The sequence below is a fragment of the Cucumis sativus genome, chromosome 1 (genome assembly GCF_000004075.3).
Source record: "Cucumis sativus cultivar 9930 chromosome 1, Cucumber_9930_V3, whole genome shotgun sequence".
NCBI lineage: Eukaryota > Viridiplantae > Streptophyta > Magnoliopsida > Cucurbitales > Cucurbitaceae > Cucumis > Cucumis sativus.
Genome location: NC_026655.2, coordinates 15,582,716 through 15,598,705, shown reverse-complemented (window position 1 = coordinate 15,598,705; position 15,990 = coordinate 15,582,716). Strand labels below are relative to the sequence as shown.

Here is a 15,990-nt window from a genome sequence, read left to right as displayed (position 1 = left end):
TTTTGTTTCCAGTTTTGAACACAACTTTCCAGATTCGGTCTTCAACCTCTCTAAAAATCTCTCTCATACCTAAATTAAAGCACGATTCTGGATGTGAAAACGTTTTAAAAAAGAAAAGAGCTAGATTGGAAGAATTAACTAAACCTCAAAGATAGAGCTCTTTGATAAGTTCTTTGATAAAACTAAATGGGTTATTAGCACGAATAGCGATTGAGAAAGATATAAGGGAGGCTTTGCTAATTTCTTTGTTATGGCATAACAGGTTAATACGAATAGCGATTGAGAATGATAGTTTAGACTGAGAGAGAGTTGACTATAAATAGTTATGAGAATTTTGCTTCAGAAAAAGTTTGGAGTATCACTTTTTAAATAATAAAATTGCATTGTTACATAGATGTTCTTAATTTCATGTACTTTTTTAATCACCATAATTATTTTTATTTTTAGGAAACAACTATGAATTTTGACCTTTAAAATTTTGATAATTTCATGTAAATGGTATCTTTTTTTTTTTCTTTTCTAATTAGGGTTAAATATGAGAAATCGTCCTCTAAGATAATGAATTTAATTGGAAATTAGTTAGGAGAATATAATGTGTATTTGTTTCATTTGCATAGTGATACAAATTACGAAAGAACTATTTACTTAAACATGGATGGAATGAGATTGGAAAAGAAAATAATATGTTTATAAGGATTTTATGTATTACACTCAAGGGTTATCTTTCAACAAAAATTAACTATAATTTATGATTCTTTTTTTTTTTTTGTAAGAAAACAAAAATATGAATCCAAATCGTTCAAATAATCACAAAATTTAACTTAATTATTTTTATTGTATTTTTACTTACATTACATTATATTTTTGTTATTCATTTTTTTAAAAAAATTAGTCAAATTTTTTTTTAAAAAAAATTAATTTTTAAAAGGGCCATTTAAATATTTTGTCAATTTTTATATTTTTTACCATATTTTTCCTTTTTATATAAAAACTACCCTTTATAATATATGTTCAAATCAATTTTATATATCCAAACAAAAATTACAATTCATGTCACAACAAAATAATAAGATTTTTTTTAAAAAAAATCAAATTATTCCACTCTAGAAAAGTACAATAATATTCTTTTAATAATTTTGAAAACTTATATATTTACAATTTTTTTAAAAAATAAATATATATTTTGTTTTCATCCAAATATAGATATTGAAAAAAAGATTAAAAAGCATACTGTTAAAAGTTAAGCTATTATTGTTAAGTAGAACAAAGCGTAGAGTGTGGTAAACCACAAAAGTGTAAAAACCAACTCTATTGTCTCTTGTCCAAGTAAAAGTTACATTGTACAGAAATCAACGGGGGATCATGAGATTTGATGAACTACTTAGCTATAAAAAGAAGGTTGGGTTTGCTGTCAAAAATGTTGCCAACTCCATTCTGCATGATATTACCTATTTTTTGATCTCTTCCTCACCTTCTCCTTTTCCCTTTGGGGTTTTAAATATGATTCAATAACACACAAACATAGGGAAGAGGGAAAGGGATTAAGGAGGACAACAAATAATTTATTTTTTATTTTCTTGGATATTTTGATCTTCTTTGTTTTGTTGGTTGTTCTTTTGGGTCAGCCATGGGTGACATTTCATTGGAAGATGTCAAGAATGAGAACATTGATCTAGTAATTAATTACATTCTTCCTCACTTCAATGACAACTCATTCTTAGTTGTGTAAAGTGATTAATGATCTATCTCTTTTTAACTTTCTGCTTACGTTAAAATGCAGTAATATTGCAGTGGCATTGTATGTTGTGATCTTCGTTTTTCTCACACTTCGGTGAAGAGAAATGAATGTCATGACAATGCTATATATGACTGTTTCTGAGGGATATTGTGTAAAAATTGTGTTTTGACGTAAGCATAATGTTAGATATTGTTGGTTTGTGAGAACCGGTCATTAATCATTGTTTAGGGAGTTGAGAATGAGTTGTCCATATACGAACTTTTTCTAACATTCTTCTTCTTCTTCTTTTTTGAGTTATTGGTTTGAATTGTTTATTTATTTTGTAGGAACGAATTCCGGTTGAGGAAGTTTTTGAGCAACTAAAATGCACAAAAGAAGGATTGAGTACAGCAGAAGGAGAAAAAAGACTCCAAATTTTTGGCCCAAACAAGCTTGAAGAGAAAAAAGAGAGCAAACTTTTGAAGTTTTTGGGGTTTATGTGGAACCCTCTCTCATGGGTCATGGAATGTGCCGCAATCATGGCCATCGTTCTGGCCAATGGAGGGGTATATAACATCTTGTTTAATTCTTCTTCCATTCTTTTAATTTTATGCACAATAACTTCATTTTGATATGATTATGTTCCAAATTTCCAGGGTAAACCACCAGATTGGCAAGATTTTGTTGGTATCATTGTCTTGTTGATCATCAATTCTACCATTAGTTTCATTGAAGAAAACAATGCTGGAAATGCAGCTGCTGCTCTCATGGCTGGTCTTGCACCCAAAACCAAGGTATTTCCATTTCTTTTCTAGTTCCTAGTGAATGACCATAGTATCAAAACAAAAGATATTGTATTCATACTCTTGGATGTCCTCGAAATTGAGTAGTTCGGTCAAAGTATGAATAAGAGATTGAATTTATGATAATGCATCGACTTAAACTTTTGAGTATAGTGGTGATTTCACACTAATTAGGAACTTTTTGGTGGTTTATGTGGATTGTTGTTTTATGAATTTTGTAGGTTCTAAGAGATGGAAAGTGGAAAGAAGAAGAGGCAGCAATTCTGGTTCCAGGAGATGTGATTAGTGTCAAACTGGGAGATATTATCCCAGCTGATGCACGTCTCCTAGAAGGTGATCCTCTTAAGATTGATCAATCTGCCCTTACAGGTGAATCTTTGCCTGTCACCAAACATCCTGGTGATGAAGTGTTTTCTGGTTCTACCTGCAAGCAAGGTGAGATTGAGGCCGTTGTTATTGCAACTGGTGTGCATACTTTCTTTGGAAAGGCAGCCCACCTTGTGGACAGCACCAACCAAGTTGGCCATTTCCAAAAGGTAAAAGAAAACTTATTTAATTCACACAACCAAGTTAACTTGGGATTTGTGGCAAGATTTTTGGTTCTAACATTGGTTCATCATTGATCAGGTGTTGACAGCCATCGGAAACTTCTGTATATGCTCCATTGCTGTGGGAATGGTCATTGAGATCTTGGTGATGTATCCAATTCAGCATAGGGCATATAGAGAGGGAATTGACAACTTGTTGGTGCTTCTCATTGGAGGTATTCCCATTGCGATGCCAACCGTACTGTCAGTAACCATGGCCATCGGATCGCATCGCCTATCACAGCAAGGTGCCATTACCAAGAGGATGACAGCCATTGAAGAGATGGCTGGGATGGATGTTCTTTGCAGTGACAAGACTGGAACTCTCACCCTCAATAAGCTCACAGTAGACAAATCCTTGATTGAGGTCGAGTTCACATATTTGTAACCTGTAGAATTGTAGTTTTGGTCATTGACTTTGATCGTATGGCTCATCATGGTGTGTTTTAGGACTGTAGGTTTTTGTGCCAAACATGGACAAAGACACTGTTATGTTGTTTGCTGCAAGAGCTTCCAGAGTTGAAAATCAAGATGCTATTGATGCTTGCATTGTTGGAATGTTGGGTGACCCTAAAGAGGTTAGTTGCTCAACTTTATTTTTATATTCATTATTGAAGCTTCTGTGGTATCTAAACTATTCTTACTTTACATTTGGCTTCCAAAGGCAAGAGCAGGAATAACTGAGGTACATTTTTTGCCTTTCAATCCCGTCGAAAAACGTACTGCCATTACCTACATTGATGGAGATGGTAACTGGCATAGAAGCAGCAAGGGTGCTCCTGAACAGGTAGTGTTGTTTTTCTGTAGGCAATATCACTTGGGTTGAATCACATTTTTTTTAGATGCCTAACTTTGTCATTTTGGTGGTAATAGATAATTGATCTTTGTGAGCTTAAAGGAGAAATAAGAAGGAAGGCTCATGAAATTATTGATAACTATGCTAACCGTGGTCTTCGATCCTTGGCAGTCGGTCGACAGGTGAATATGTGAATAATATATATAATAGGTTCGATAATACGTAGAACAAACGAGTGTTCTTATTTATCCTGAACCTTTTTTTCCCTTTATTTACAGACTGTTAAAGATAAAGACAAAGAGAGTGCTGGAGAACCATGGGAGTTTGTTGGTCTCTTGCCGCTATTTGATCCTCCAAGGCATGACAGTGCAGAAACCATTCGTCGAGCTCTTGAACTCGGTGTTAATGTTAAGATGATTACTGGTGACCAACTTGCTATAGGAAAAGAAACTGGTCGAAGGCTTGGAATGGGCACCAACATGTATCCATCATCGTCTTTGCTTGGCCAAAGCAAAGATGAGTCAATTGCTTCCATTCCTGTTGATGAACTCATTGAGAAGGCTGATGGGTTTGCAGGAGTATTTCCGGGTAATCACATTATACTTTTAACTACAATGAGATAGATGAAACCATCAGTCATCCTCAACTAAACTATATTCATTTGTTGATTGCAGAACACAAGTATGAGATTGTCAAGAAACTTCAAGAGAGGAATCATATTTGTGGCATGACAGGAGACGGTGTCAATGATGCTCCTGCTCTCAAGAAGGCCGATATCGGAATTGCTGTGGCCGATGCAACCGATGCAGCAAGAAGTGCATCAGATATTGTTTTGACAGAGCCAGGGCTAAGCGTGATTGTGAGTGCTGTATTGACTAGTAGGGCCATTTTCCAGAGAATGAAGAACTACACTATATATGCAGTTTCCATTACAATCCGTATTGTTTTGGGATTCATGCTTGTGGCTCTCATTTGGAAGTTCGATTTCTCGCCTTTTATGGTCTTGATCATTGCCATCCTAAACGATGGAACCATCATGACCATTTCAAAGGATAGGGTCAAGCCATCACCTGTGCCAGACTCGTGGAAACTCAAAGAAATTTTCGCTACTGGTGTTGTCCTAGGAACATACATGGCCCTTATGACCGTAGTTTTCTTTTGGCTCGCCAATGAAACCAACTTCTTCACGGTAAGAAAACAAAATCGTTATCCCTTCTTCAAGTGCAATTATGACATCGATTATGTATACTAACATGTAATGAAGATAATAGGTCTTACTTCCAATATTATATAAATTCAAAGTACGAAATACAATAAACAAGATAACCGGATCCTAACAGCCCATAGTATAACATTCGTCCTAAAATGTTCGACTGACTAATGGTTACCCACTGCCATTTACCCCTAACATTTGAGGTCTAACTCATGTTAACATTGTTTGCAGAATACATTTGGTGTAAAACCACTCAAAGATCTTGCTGAGATCAATTCTGCTCTCTATCTTCAAGTTAGCATCATCAGTCAAGCTCTCATCTTTGTCACCAGGTCAAGAAGTTGGTCTTTTGTTGAATGCCCTGGTTTCTTGCTAGTTATTGCTTTCATTGCTGCTCAGTTGGTAAGAACACGTACACTTTTCTTCTTGTTCCTTAAAACATTTTCCAAAATTTCATTTATCTATCTCTTGATTATTGATTCTATTACCTACACTTTCAGGTTGCCACTTTAATTGCTGTATATTCTGAGTGGAACTTTGCAAGGATCAAAGGTATTGGATGGGGATGGGCAGGAGCTATCTGGGTATTCAGTATCGTTACTTACTTCCCACTTGATGTTCTCAAATTCGCCATTCGTTACGGTCTAAGTGGAAAGGCTTGGGACAACATGCTTGAGAATAAGGTTTGTGATCAAACTTTCTATAATGTCATTTCCCATTGTAACAATTTGTACTAATGGATATTGTTGACCATTTAGACGGCGTTTACGACTAAAAAAGACTACGGAAAAGGCGAAAGAGAGGCACAATGGGCGATAGCGCAACGTACAATGCACGGTCTACAACCACCAGAAACCATATTCCATGAAAAGAGTAACTACGAAGACCTTTCAGAGATTGCAGAACAAGCCAAAAAAAGGGCTGAAGTTGCTAGGTAACTTCGAAAACGAATTCACTTGAAAAGTCATTCCAAATAAAGTTTTATCAAGTTGGTAAATGTTGAATGGTGTGCAGGTTGAGGGAGCTTCACACTCTAAAGGGCCATGTGGAGTCAGTAGTGAAGTTGAAGGGATTGGACATTGAAACCATCCAACAACACTACACTGTTTAACTTGCAATGGAGAGGACAACATTTGGCTGACTTTCAACAAAAATGAAGAAGTAATAATTTTAAAGGGAAAAAAAAAGAAGCAAAAGATAGGAATAAAATTTAATGGTGGTGGATGGGTTATTAATGATTCTTTTTTCTTCTTTTTTTGTACTTGTAATTCTTTTCGCATTGTAAAGGAAAATGTATTCTAGATTGAAAGTTCCAGAGGAAAGGGGAAAAAAAGATTGAAAATTTGATAATTTAAAGGAATATATTACATATATTAGTTATACTAATCCACTTGTTCCCTATACTGTTTTTACTGTTAAATAATTTTCTATTCACAATGTGGACGGTTAATACATGTATTCTCGTTCAAGAAGTTAAATATTCAAATGTTGATTCAATAGCCTGACCAATTTGGATAACATATATTTGTTACCTTTAAAATTTAAAGATTATTTAATCTAATGTAAGAAAATATTTAAATATTAAAAAAATGTGAGAAAAAATCAAACTAATTTCTCGCTTTCTACTCTCGAATCACTTTACCATAAAATATTTACATTTCATAGAAAAATGGTACAATATAAAGTATTAAAAAAGACATTTAATACATTTTTTTAGTGTTATATTCACTTTTCGCTCATTTTTTTAGATTCATTTTCTATGTTTCATTAATTTGTTCAATGTTGATTTCTTCATCAAATATTCATAACAATATATGTGTGTGAAAGGAGAAAATAATGGCGAGGAAGATTCAAAATGTTGGTAAAAGTAAAAGTAAGAGATTATAAAAAAAGTGAATATATTTTTAAGGTTTATAGTAAAGATGTTCATAAAAAATTTAGAAAAAAAGTTAAGATAAAACTACACTAAACTAGTAATAAACTAATTGAAAGATTTAAAGTTTTAAAGAGCTCTATAATAACATAATATTTAATCTAAATAAATCAACGTTTGAACTTTGAATTTTTTTTTTTTCATAATTCAACAAACTTTTGTTAGATGTAATTTACAACCATTTTTAATTACATTCTTTAAAGCTCAGTATTTGGTGAATTACAAGGGAAAAAAATAAAATTAAATGGACTTAAAAAAATATAATTTGTGACGACCAAAGTTATGAAATGATAATATATATAAATTTATAATTGAAGAAATATATTTTAACCACAGCATGGGAGTGACGTGGCGATTAAATGACAACGTAGTCACTGAAGTCCCGCCGTAGTGTATTTTCCCGCAATGCCAACGGTATGTAAAATCTCTTACAAATTTCCGAATTTCCCTTCTCCTTCTCCTTCTGCCCTAAAACCCTTTCCCTTTTCCATGGCTTCTCAAGCTCTCACTGACTACGAGCGACAAAGGCTCGAGAACATTCGCCGCAACGATGAAATGTTGGCCGCTCTCAAGCTCCAATCCAAAGCTTCTGAACTCTCCGCTGCTTCCAAGCGTCAAAGGTATCTTTCCCTCCCTCCCTCTCTCTCTCTCTCTCTCTCTCTCTCTCTCTCTCTCTCTCTCTCTCTCTCTCTCTCTCTCTGTATTGATCTCTTTATCCTACTTTGTTTTGTTCTGTTTTGTTTTTGATCCCTTTGTTATTCCCATTCCAGAGTTGAAACCAAATCGGAAAAGGTTTATCCGAAAACCAAACCTAAAAAAGAGACTCCGATGGTTTTACGACGTTCTTTGCGCGCTCGAGGAATTCCTCCCGATGCCAAAAAGCTTGTAGATATAGATGATCTTACGGAGTCAGCTACTAAGATTCGGAAGTCAGAAACCAAGTCCATGTCTTCGCCTCGTGTTTTAGGCCCCCTTGAAATGGTTGAAGTTTGTAGTGAGAGGGAGTCTCATCCGTCTTTGATTGAATCTATTTTGGGTGTTTTGAGTAAGTCTCTGTTGAGTAGGTCAGGGAAAGAGGAATTAGTTGATGATGTTAAGGAATTTAAAATGGGGGGAAGGAATGGGAATTTCTCGAATGAGGTAGAGATTGAAGGAGGGGGAGATGGGAATTGTTTGAAGATGGATCCTATTGATAATTATTCGAATTTAATTAAAAGGGTGACTGAAGGACTTATCAGTGACGTTAAAGATCCCTTGCTGAGTTCGATTAAAATGGAACATAAGAATGATGGAAGTTGCTTAAAGCCTGCATCTTTGGTTCTTAATGCCGACAACATAGCTCGGGTTGTGCCTGGGAGAATAATGGCCGTGAGGTTTTTCCCTTGTCTTGATTCTAAAATGATCGTTGTAGGTAACAAGTTTGGGGAAGTCGGGTTCTGGAATGCTGATCACGAGGGAGAGGAAGGAAATGGAGTTTATTTATATCACCCCCATTCGGGTCCCATTTCTGGGATTTCAATTCAACGACATGCATTGTCGAAGGTACCATTTATCCAGGAGATTCTAGGAAGATTTTAAAGATGAAGAATAATTTTTTAATTTGATTTTTTGAAATATCTGTTATTTTTTATGATCTGTTAGAATGAAAAGCTCTGGGTTCTTGCGTACAACAATTTATACTGTGTGAAAAAGATATTGTTTTCTCCATAGATTTTATCGTCAAAGTCCATTCTCTTACTTTTTGCTGAGTTCAATTATGTGATCCTACGTTTCTAGGTAAGTTATCATTGTAATGGAAAAGGTTCAGTTAGGCATATGAGGAAGAAGTTTTCATGTATCAGTATAGTTTCAGTTAATTGTAGAATTCCTTCTCTAGTTGTTTCCTATGCTTCCGTATTCAAAATGGTATTTCTCAGTAGTCAGTTGTGAACCAGGTATTTGACCAAATAAGATAATAGTTTTGGCCTGTGCATGAGTGATTGAAAATGCATTTTTTTAATTAAGGAGAGACCATCTGTGGATATGTTTGGATCAGACTTTGCAAGGAGCTTTACATCTACTCCAGTCGTTTTCTTTGTTAGAATATTTTTTTTATGGTTTAAAACATTAGTTCTGAATTTTGCATGTGTTTTTATTCTGGTATTATGCAATTAGTTTTGGTATGCTAATGATGATTCTTGTGTAATGATTGCAGGTTTATACCAGCTGCTATGATGGATTTATACGATTGATGGATGTAGAGAAAGAGATGTTTGATCTTGTATATCGTAATGAAGATACTATATTTTCTCTCTCTCAACAATCAAATGATGCAAACTGCTTATATTTTTCTGAGGGTCGTGGAGGGTTGAATATATGGGATAAAAGGACTGGAAACTGCACAATGGAATGGACGTTGCATGAAGATAGGATCAATTCCATCGATTTTAATGTAGGCAATAGCAACATTATGGCTACGAGTTCCAGTGATGGAACTGCCTGTATTTGGGATTTGAGAAGTGTTAGTGATGAAAAGCCCCAAACCTTGAAGACAATCACCCACAAAAAGGCGATTCATTCTGCTTACTTCTCACCCTCTGGACGCTTCCTTGCAACTACTAGGTAAGTTGATCATCTTTTGAAACTTTTTTATAGGCAAACAGTAGTAATAGAATCAGCAAAAGGGTAAAAGAGAATAAATTAACAATGTGTCCTATAGCTCAGTTTCATTAATGTGTCCTAAGACGGTAGAATTTTCTGTCAACTATTTTGAAATTACAGTTTCGTATCATTTTCTTTTTTTAATTTAGAGTTCAAGCTTTCATTTCAAACGATGGGTTTGTTATTGTTACAACAATGATTGTTTATGGTGAGGCGACCATGAATTCTTCTAGGCAGTAAAACTTTCTAAATGTTGTACACTTAGTATTTTGAAATTGCGCTTTGTGCATTTAATTAAAACCGAGGCTCTTTTATTGTTACGTCAGAAGAATGATGAATTTTTCTCAATTCCACCTCCCCTCCGTCTCCCCCAAAGCACCGAAATTAGGCAGGTGCAGTAGTAGGTAGGATTTTAATGGCTTAGTAGTATTATTTAATAGTTGTGAGATTAATTGGTTTCATTTCATTTAGTTTTGACGACACTGTTGGTATATATGGTGGAGTCAACTTTAAAGATACTTCGCTAATACCGCATGATAATCAGACAGGCAGATGGATTTCTTCTTTCAGGCAAGTTTTGTAACCCTGTCCTTGTCACTTACCTTTTATTTTTCCCCTTTCCATTTCCATCTAAAATTTACTTGTGCGATTCACCTTGCTCTACTCATTGAGATATTTTAAATATATATGAATGACTAATTTTCTGGTTATGTTGATATCAAAATTCGAATCTTGTGTCAAAAGAATGAAAATGTCTTTCTAATATCTTTTATTAAGCATCTAATTTTCTTATTTTGTTCAATCTCAAACGTTTGATGATCATATCCTTATATATATGAATGATTTATTGCATAAAGTAGTTGGATTTTCAGATGCCCCTGCATCACACGTATAAGAGTATCTTCAATGATTATTTGTTCCTACAATTAGGACTTAAGCGTGGTTCTTGGGCTGAATTATTAGTGTATTGTTTTCGTGTTGTCCTCTAATTGCCATTTTTATTTTAACGTTTATGGTAAGTAGGCTTCAGTTGTTTTTTCCCATCTATTAGAAGATTAACGACATTCTATCTATTTGGAAGCAGAGCAATATGGGGTTGGGACGACTCGTACATTTTCATTGGAAATATGAAGAGAGCAGTAGATGTTATTTCACGGGCATATCGGAAAAGAGTGTTCGTTTTGCAGAGCCCCAAAATATCGGCAATACCTTGCAGGTTCGATGCACATCCTTATGATGTTGGAACATTAGCAGGAGCCACTAGTGGGGGACAGGTTTATATGTGGACAATGAGTCCAGATATATAATTTGCTTGTGGTAGAGTTCTCAGGATAAGAATTTTGGATAGAATAAGAATTTTGGATAGAATGAGAATTTTGTACATGAATTCCATCCATCTCCGGTGCTGATATCCGACAAATACTTTCTGAGGTAGAAGAGATGCTTTAACCTCTCGCAATTGGATTTCATGGGATGAATCTTGTAGATTTTTTTGTCTTCCCTTTTTTTATACAAAAAAGGGATAAAGTTTAACATCTTGTAGCCAATTACAATGTTGGTATTTACTTTGAGAAGTGTTGGAAACTTTGCTTAAATCAGCTTTTGATGTATAAAGTTTTATGCAATTTTCTTTGGCTAGTAGACTACTTGTGTTAAAGAGAGTGTTTCCATTTGAAGTGATTCCTTATTAGAAAGTAGTGGAAAAACTCTTTACAATGGCGTGTAAACATGGGATGTTAAAGTTGATGTTCTTTAGGAGAGACATTGAAATATTCAAAAGCCGTAGAAACGTCTCTCAAAAACTGATTTAAGAAACACCTCTCAAAAGACTATGATTTCTTTTATTCCAAAGCAGCTAGAAGAAGAAGAAAGCTTGAATAAATACCAAAAGCAAATAGAAGCAATAAAGTTCGAAAATCTAGATATTAGTACCAGATTCACACATGTTGCACCATAAGGGTGGGAGGGGGGAAAGATGACTAGGAAGAACATTTGCTCTTCAACGTATCAACAAATTAACCAAATCGAAGTTTGAACATATTAATCAAATAACTACCTTGATATTTAGCACAAGATTCACACTAAGCGGACTATGTGAGGGGAAAATATGATTATAGGGCGTCCGTCTTTGCAACCTATTAGTGATATTAATAACTCCAAATCAAAGCTCTCCATCTTAAAACAAGATTTGAATATTAGTCAACCTGACGGTCAAATAAAGAACCTAAATATTTAGCACTAGATTCACACATAATGCACCATGTGAGGGTAAAATATGATTATAGGACATCTGCCATTGCAAATTTGCAATCTATTAGTGATATTGACGGCTGCAAGACAAAGCTCTCTGTCTTAAAATAATGAAGGTGAGAATGAATGGGGAAAGAGAATGGATTAACTGTTCATTATTTTCTTCCAAGAGGTTAGTTCAGATGGAATTAGTTCATCATTGCATGAAAGCACAGCCTGCGCTGTTAATTTCCCAAGCCAACCATGGTACAATAATCCCCTTGAACCAAGCCCTCCAAATACCCAGTACTTGCAAGAGCTGTTGTGTCTTACAATTTCATCTATACAACCCATAAGAGGAAGAGATCCATGAGGAGTGAGTGGTGGCATTGCCCTGAGACCACCCCTTGCTCTTATGAAACTCCACTCCTTTATTGATGGATAAATGGCAGACACCTTTGGTAAAAGTTCTGCAACCGCTCTTGAACTTTCCTCTTCTGAAACTTCAGGTGACGAATTTGTTGATTTCCATTCCCATGTTGAACCCATATATAAACTTCTTGGACCTCGAATAGCTAGCCATGCATCTGACAATATAGAAGGCCCAAGCCCTGGGTATGCATTGCTGAAATTATAGTATTATACCAGATGTCAGACAAACAAGAAAAAATTATGAATGCGTTTTTTGGTATTTCAAAAGAAAATAATAATGCACCTCATCGCAATGCCGTTGCAGCTAAAAATCCTCAAAACTATCTAAATATTTTTACAATAGGGGGTGAGGAGATTCAAATCACGGGCCTCTTGATCAATAAGACATATTGCATGTCAATTGTATGCTCACTTTGACAACAGCATCGGAATTCCTATATATAATAAAAGATTGTTCATGACAAGGCTTCTCTAACTATTTCAGGACTATCCAAGAAAATTATATTGGGCCCTTTATCCCCCCTTAACAAATTGTCTATTGGGTGTTTGACCATGAAGCGCAGATACTTCATGTAAGACAAAGAATCAGTATCGGATACATATCAGACACCGATACTCTCAGATACTTCATGTGTGGAAGAAATCTATCTGTTACTTTTTTTTTTCTTGTACAATATGTGTCCCCTTCTAGATATGTGAAATGGATACCCTAGACGTTAAAAGTATCTCATCTAATACTTTCACAACCCAAAACTAAGCAAAATATTAAAAAAGAGTCCAGTGCTCCAGCGCAAAACAAAAAGAGGGAACAAACTGAACCCCAGAATAATCCAATCTTCATCTTCATCCCTTCATCCCTTCATCCCCACTCCCCACCAAGTCACACAAAAAACAACCCGCTTGATTATCTTTAACAGTTCAAAAAAGAAGTCTGCGTATACAAATGGTTCTTAAATTCACATTTTATGTCTTTTAGTGGATGACATCTTGAATCTTTATGTTAAATGTACATATATTCTAGATTTTCTTTAAACTTATCATCAACATATTTGATATATGTCTTCTAAATATTTAGAAATTGACCTACTGTCATATCTAGCTTCATAGGTATTTGATATCTTAACTCAAAATGTGAAAGATTGAAAAGCAATCATCCTATATGCACGACGATCTGCTCATGATGATAAATGATAACTATCACTTAGCTGAAGTAATTCTTATGGCCCAAATTATGAATTTGGTGGAGTGAGACTACATACTAGGCATAAAAAATAGGTACCTGATATCATCGTGTAGCTGAAAATGAGCAACCACACCTCTGCAAGTTCTTAAAGGAAGCTTTCCAGCAAGTTCAGGAAGCATGACCATTTTGGCACCTAGACAAACAATCACAGCATCGTATGTCCCTGCAAGTTTTCCAGGAAGTTTTATCACAATAGAAAGAGAGAAGATTTTGCAGGAGAAACTTTGACTACCTTCTAGTCCATGCAGTTTGTCAATAGATTTTTTCTGCAAATACAACTCCTTATGACCAAAACCTGAGGTGGATGTTTCCTTGGTCAGATTTTCACATGCTATAAATAGCGCCTAGGCATAAGATAGGGAAGAACAAAGATCAAAGAATTATCTTGAAATAATATAACAAATGGAAGATAAGTCAATTGTTTTGAAGTTGTGACCTCAAGATAACGTTGAGAATTGATATTTACTGCCTGAGGCATGTAAAAAGCTGTATTTAGAGGAACATAAAGCTCAGGAACAAGATTTCGGGCAGCATCTTCATCAATTGTTTCGATCCTGCAGCTATCGAGTCCATTCTGAGCATTCTAATTACATCATTGAATTAACATTATTGACATCTGTTAAGACGTTCTCATTTGAGCAATGAAACATAAACAGAAGCAAGAATATAAAGTATACTTACTTCTTTTAACACCACCAAATTCTTCGAGCTAATTGCAGGCCTCAAGATACCCCTAAAATAAATAAAATAAACCATAAACATGCAATGCTTCATCTGCCGCTATCACCAGAAAAATGGTAGAAAAACAGATCCTTAAGTGATGGGAATATCTAGACGTAAAGATAAGTGTATATATCTCCAAATCTAAAAGAAATGAAGGAAAATACCGTCTCAGAACAATGAGTTCATTCATATTCTGGCATTCATCCATCTCACTATCCAACTCTTTGGGGTGAAGTGCTGATTCTGCAACGCTCAAAAGCTTTAAGCACTCAGCCCAACACTCAGCACCTTTCCAGAGAAGTTTAACTGACATAATTTCAAGGGGTTAGCCACATTCAAAGGCCAGCTTTTACAAAGGAGGATCATTATGTTGAACCTTTTGGAGAATAAGGATGAAGAAGCCCTCCAGCGACTCCAGATGCCCCTCCACCAATGCCAGCTTCGTCATATATGTCAATACGTATAGGTACATCCTTAGGACACAGCTGCAATGAACACAATAAGATTATCTACAACATTAAGTAATAAATGTTGGAAACGCCATCAAAGTCCCAATTGACTGGATAAAAACATCATAGATAGATAACTGATGGATAACATCTCAACTGATAAGAGACATTTTCAGTGAAACTAAAAGCTGAGTTATTCAAGCTCACAGTGGACAATATCGATATGTGAAGGGATCATTTGTTGTGGCCTACAATAAGAACATATTGACTCGGAAATATCTTCAGTTAACTAAATTTATGTGATCACCTTTGGCCTTTGGGTGTGTTGGGCTCTGCCCATTATTTCATGCTATCAATCAAATGTTTCTTTTTCCAAAAAATAAAATTTTGATTACGTGAGATCCCATTTTTTGGTTTTTGGGCTCACTGCCTCTAGATAAAGCATGTAGACGCCAAATCAAATTTGAAGGGCTACGAAGATTCAATAGGACATTGAATGGAGGCCTGAAAGAATCGAAGGAACGAATTAAATATACTTCATGAATGTATATGTCTTCGTCCAATCATAAATCATAAGAGACATTCACCAAACACGTAAAAGTGTAAAAGATTAATCGGAACAAATTCATATTGCCAGTTGATACACAAAAACCACAACTCAACAACCAAAAAACAAAGGGTTTGAAGAAGAAAACATTGTATGCAGCAAAAGCAAAATGTTGAAAAACAGAGCCCACAGAACCGTACCTTCAAGAGATGCCAAGTAACCGAAAGCCCAGCAAAACCAGCTCCAAGCACTGCGTACCTATAAAAGGATAGCACTTTGTGGGTAAATACATGCAGGGGTAGAATTGAGAAACAAGGGAAAGGATGAAGAAGAACCTCAGAGGACGCGGAGAGAGAGAAGAAAGTGCTAACAATGGAGCGGCAGCCTGAAAGGTGGAACCTCCACTCACACTCACACTCACCATTTTTCATTCAGAAGATAAAAGGGAACACTACAATTTCTTTTTGCTTTCTTTAAACATATGTTTGCATATGATAGATTTAAAAAGGTTAGCGATTTACAAAATAACTTTTGACATAATACCCATTGACAGGTTTGATTGCTTCCCCTCGTATATATAAAAATATAACAGACTATTAGACCATATTAAAAGTTTAGAGATATTTGTAACAATTCAATAGTGGATCAAATTAAAAGTTGAAGGTAATTATAACAAAT

The 15,990-nt window shown here is 35.2% G+C and overlaps 3 protein-coding genes across 7 annotated transcripts; 2 read left to right on the top strand and 1 right to left on the bottom strand.

Moving 5' to 3' along the window:
* The first annotated feature begins 1,433 nt into the window (after nt 1-1,433).
* Nucleotides 1,434-6,502, top strand: LOC101214655 (ATPase 8, plasma membrane-type). Its single transcript, XM_004146653.3, has 14 exons — nt 1,434-1,675; nt 2,065-2,283; nt 2,374-2,511; nt 2,742-3,056; nt 3,148-3,474; nt 3,566-3,685; nt 3,772-3,894; nt 3,981-4,085; nt 4,182-4,491; nt 4,578-5,092; nt 5,348-5,518; nt 5,617-5,799; nt 5,875-6,050; nt 6,131-6,502. The coding sequence occupies exons 1-14, from the start codon at nt 1,628-1,630 to the stop codon at nt 6,225-6,227; spliced, it is 2,847 nt and encodes a 948-aa protein (XP_004146701.1). The 5' UTR covers nt 1,434-1,627; the 3' UTR covers nt 6,228-6,502.
* A 954-nt stretch (nt 6,503-7,456) lies between these two features.
* LOC101202859 (WD repeat-containing protein 76) lies at nt 7,457-11,346 on the top strand. Of its 3 annotated transcripts, none has more exons than XM_031886984.1 (6): nt 7,457-7,669; nt 7,820-8,591; nt 9,244-9,650; nt 10,019-10,093; nt 10,161-10,259; nt 10,774-11,346. In XM_031886984.1, the coding sequence occupies exons 1-6, from the start codon at nt 7,539-7,541 to the stop codon at nt 10,994-10,996; spliced, it is 1,707 nt and encodes a 568-aa protein (XP_031742844.1). In that variant the 5' UTR covers nt 7,457-7,538; the 3' UTR covers nt 10,997-11,346. The 3 variants fall into 3 exon arrangements, with proteins under 3 accessions (XP_031742844.1, XP_031742840.1, XP_011655849.1); XM_031886980.1 differs by having other exon boundaries at nt 10,016-10,093; XM_011657547.2 differs by lacking the exon at nt 10,019-10,093 and having other exon boundaries at nt 7,460-7,669.
* Nucleotides 11,347-11,985: 639 nt separating this feature from the next.
* On the bottom strand, nt 11,986-15,808 carry LOC101203097. 3 transcript variants are annotated; one of them, XM_031886997.1, is made up of 10 exons: nt 15,648-15,703; nt 15,513-15,570; nt 15,073-15,269; nt 14,693-14,801; nt 14,481-14,622; nt 14,275-14,326; nt 14,030-14,176; nt 13,826-13,937; nt 13,630-13,756; nt 11,986-12,543 (listed from the first exon to the last, which is right to left on the bottom strand). In XM_031886997.1, exons 3-10 carry the CDS (start codon nt 15,103-15,105, stop codon nt 12,084-12,086), a joined length of 1,182 nt encoding a protein of 393 aa, XP_031742857.1. In that variant the 5' UTR covers nt 15,106-15,269; nt 15,513-15,570; nt 15,648-15,703; the 3' UTR covers nt 11,986-12,083. The 3 variants fall into 3 exon arrangements, with proteins under 3 accessions (XP_031742857.1, XP_031742853.1, XP_004146732.1); XM_031886993.1 differs by lacking the exon at nt 15,073-15,269 and having other exon boundaries at nt 13,630-13,726; nt 15,648-15,808; XM_004146684.3 differs by lacking the exon at nt 15,073-15,269 and having other exon boundaries at nt 15,648-15,807.
* Nucleotides 15,809-15,990: the final 182 nt, after the last annotated feature.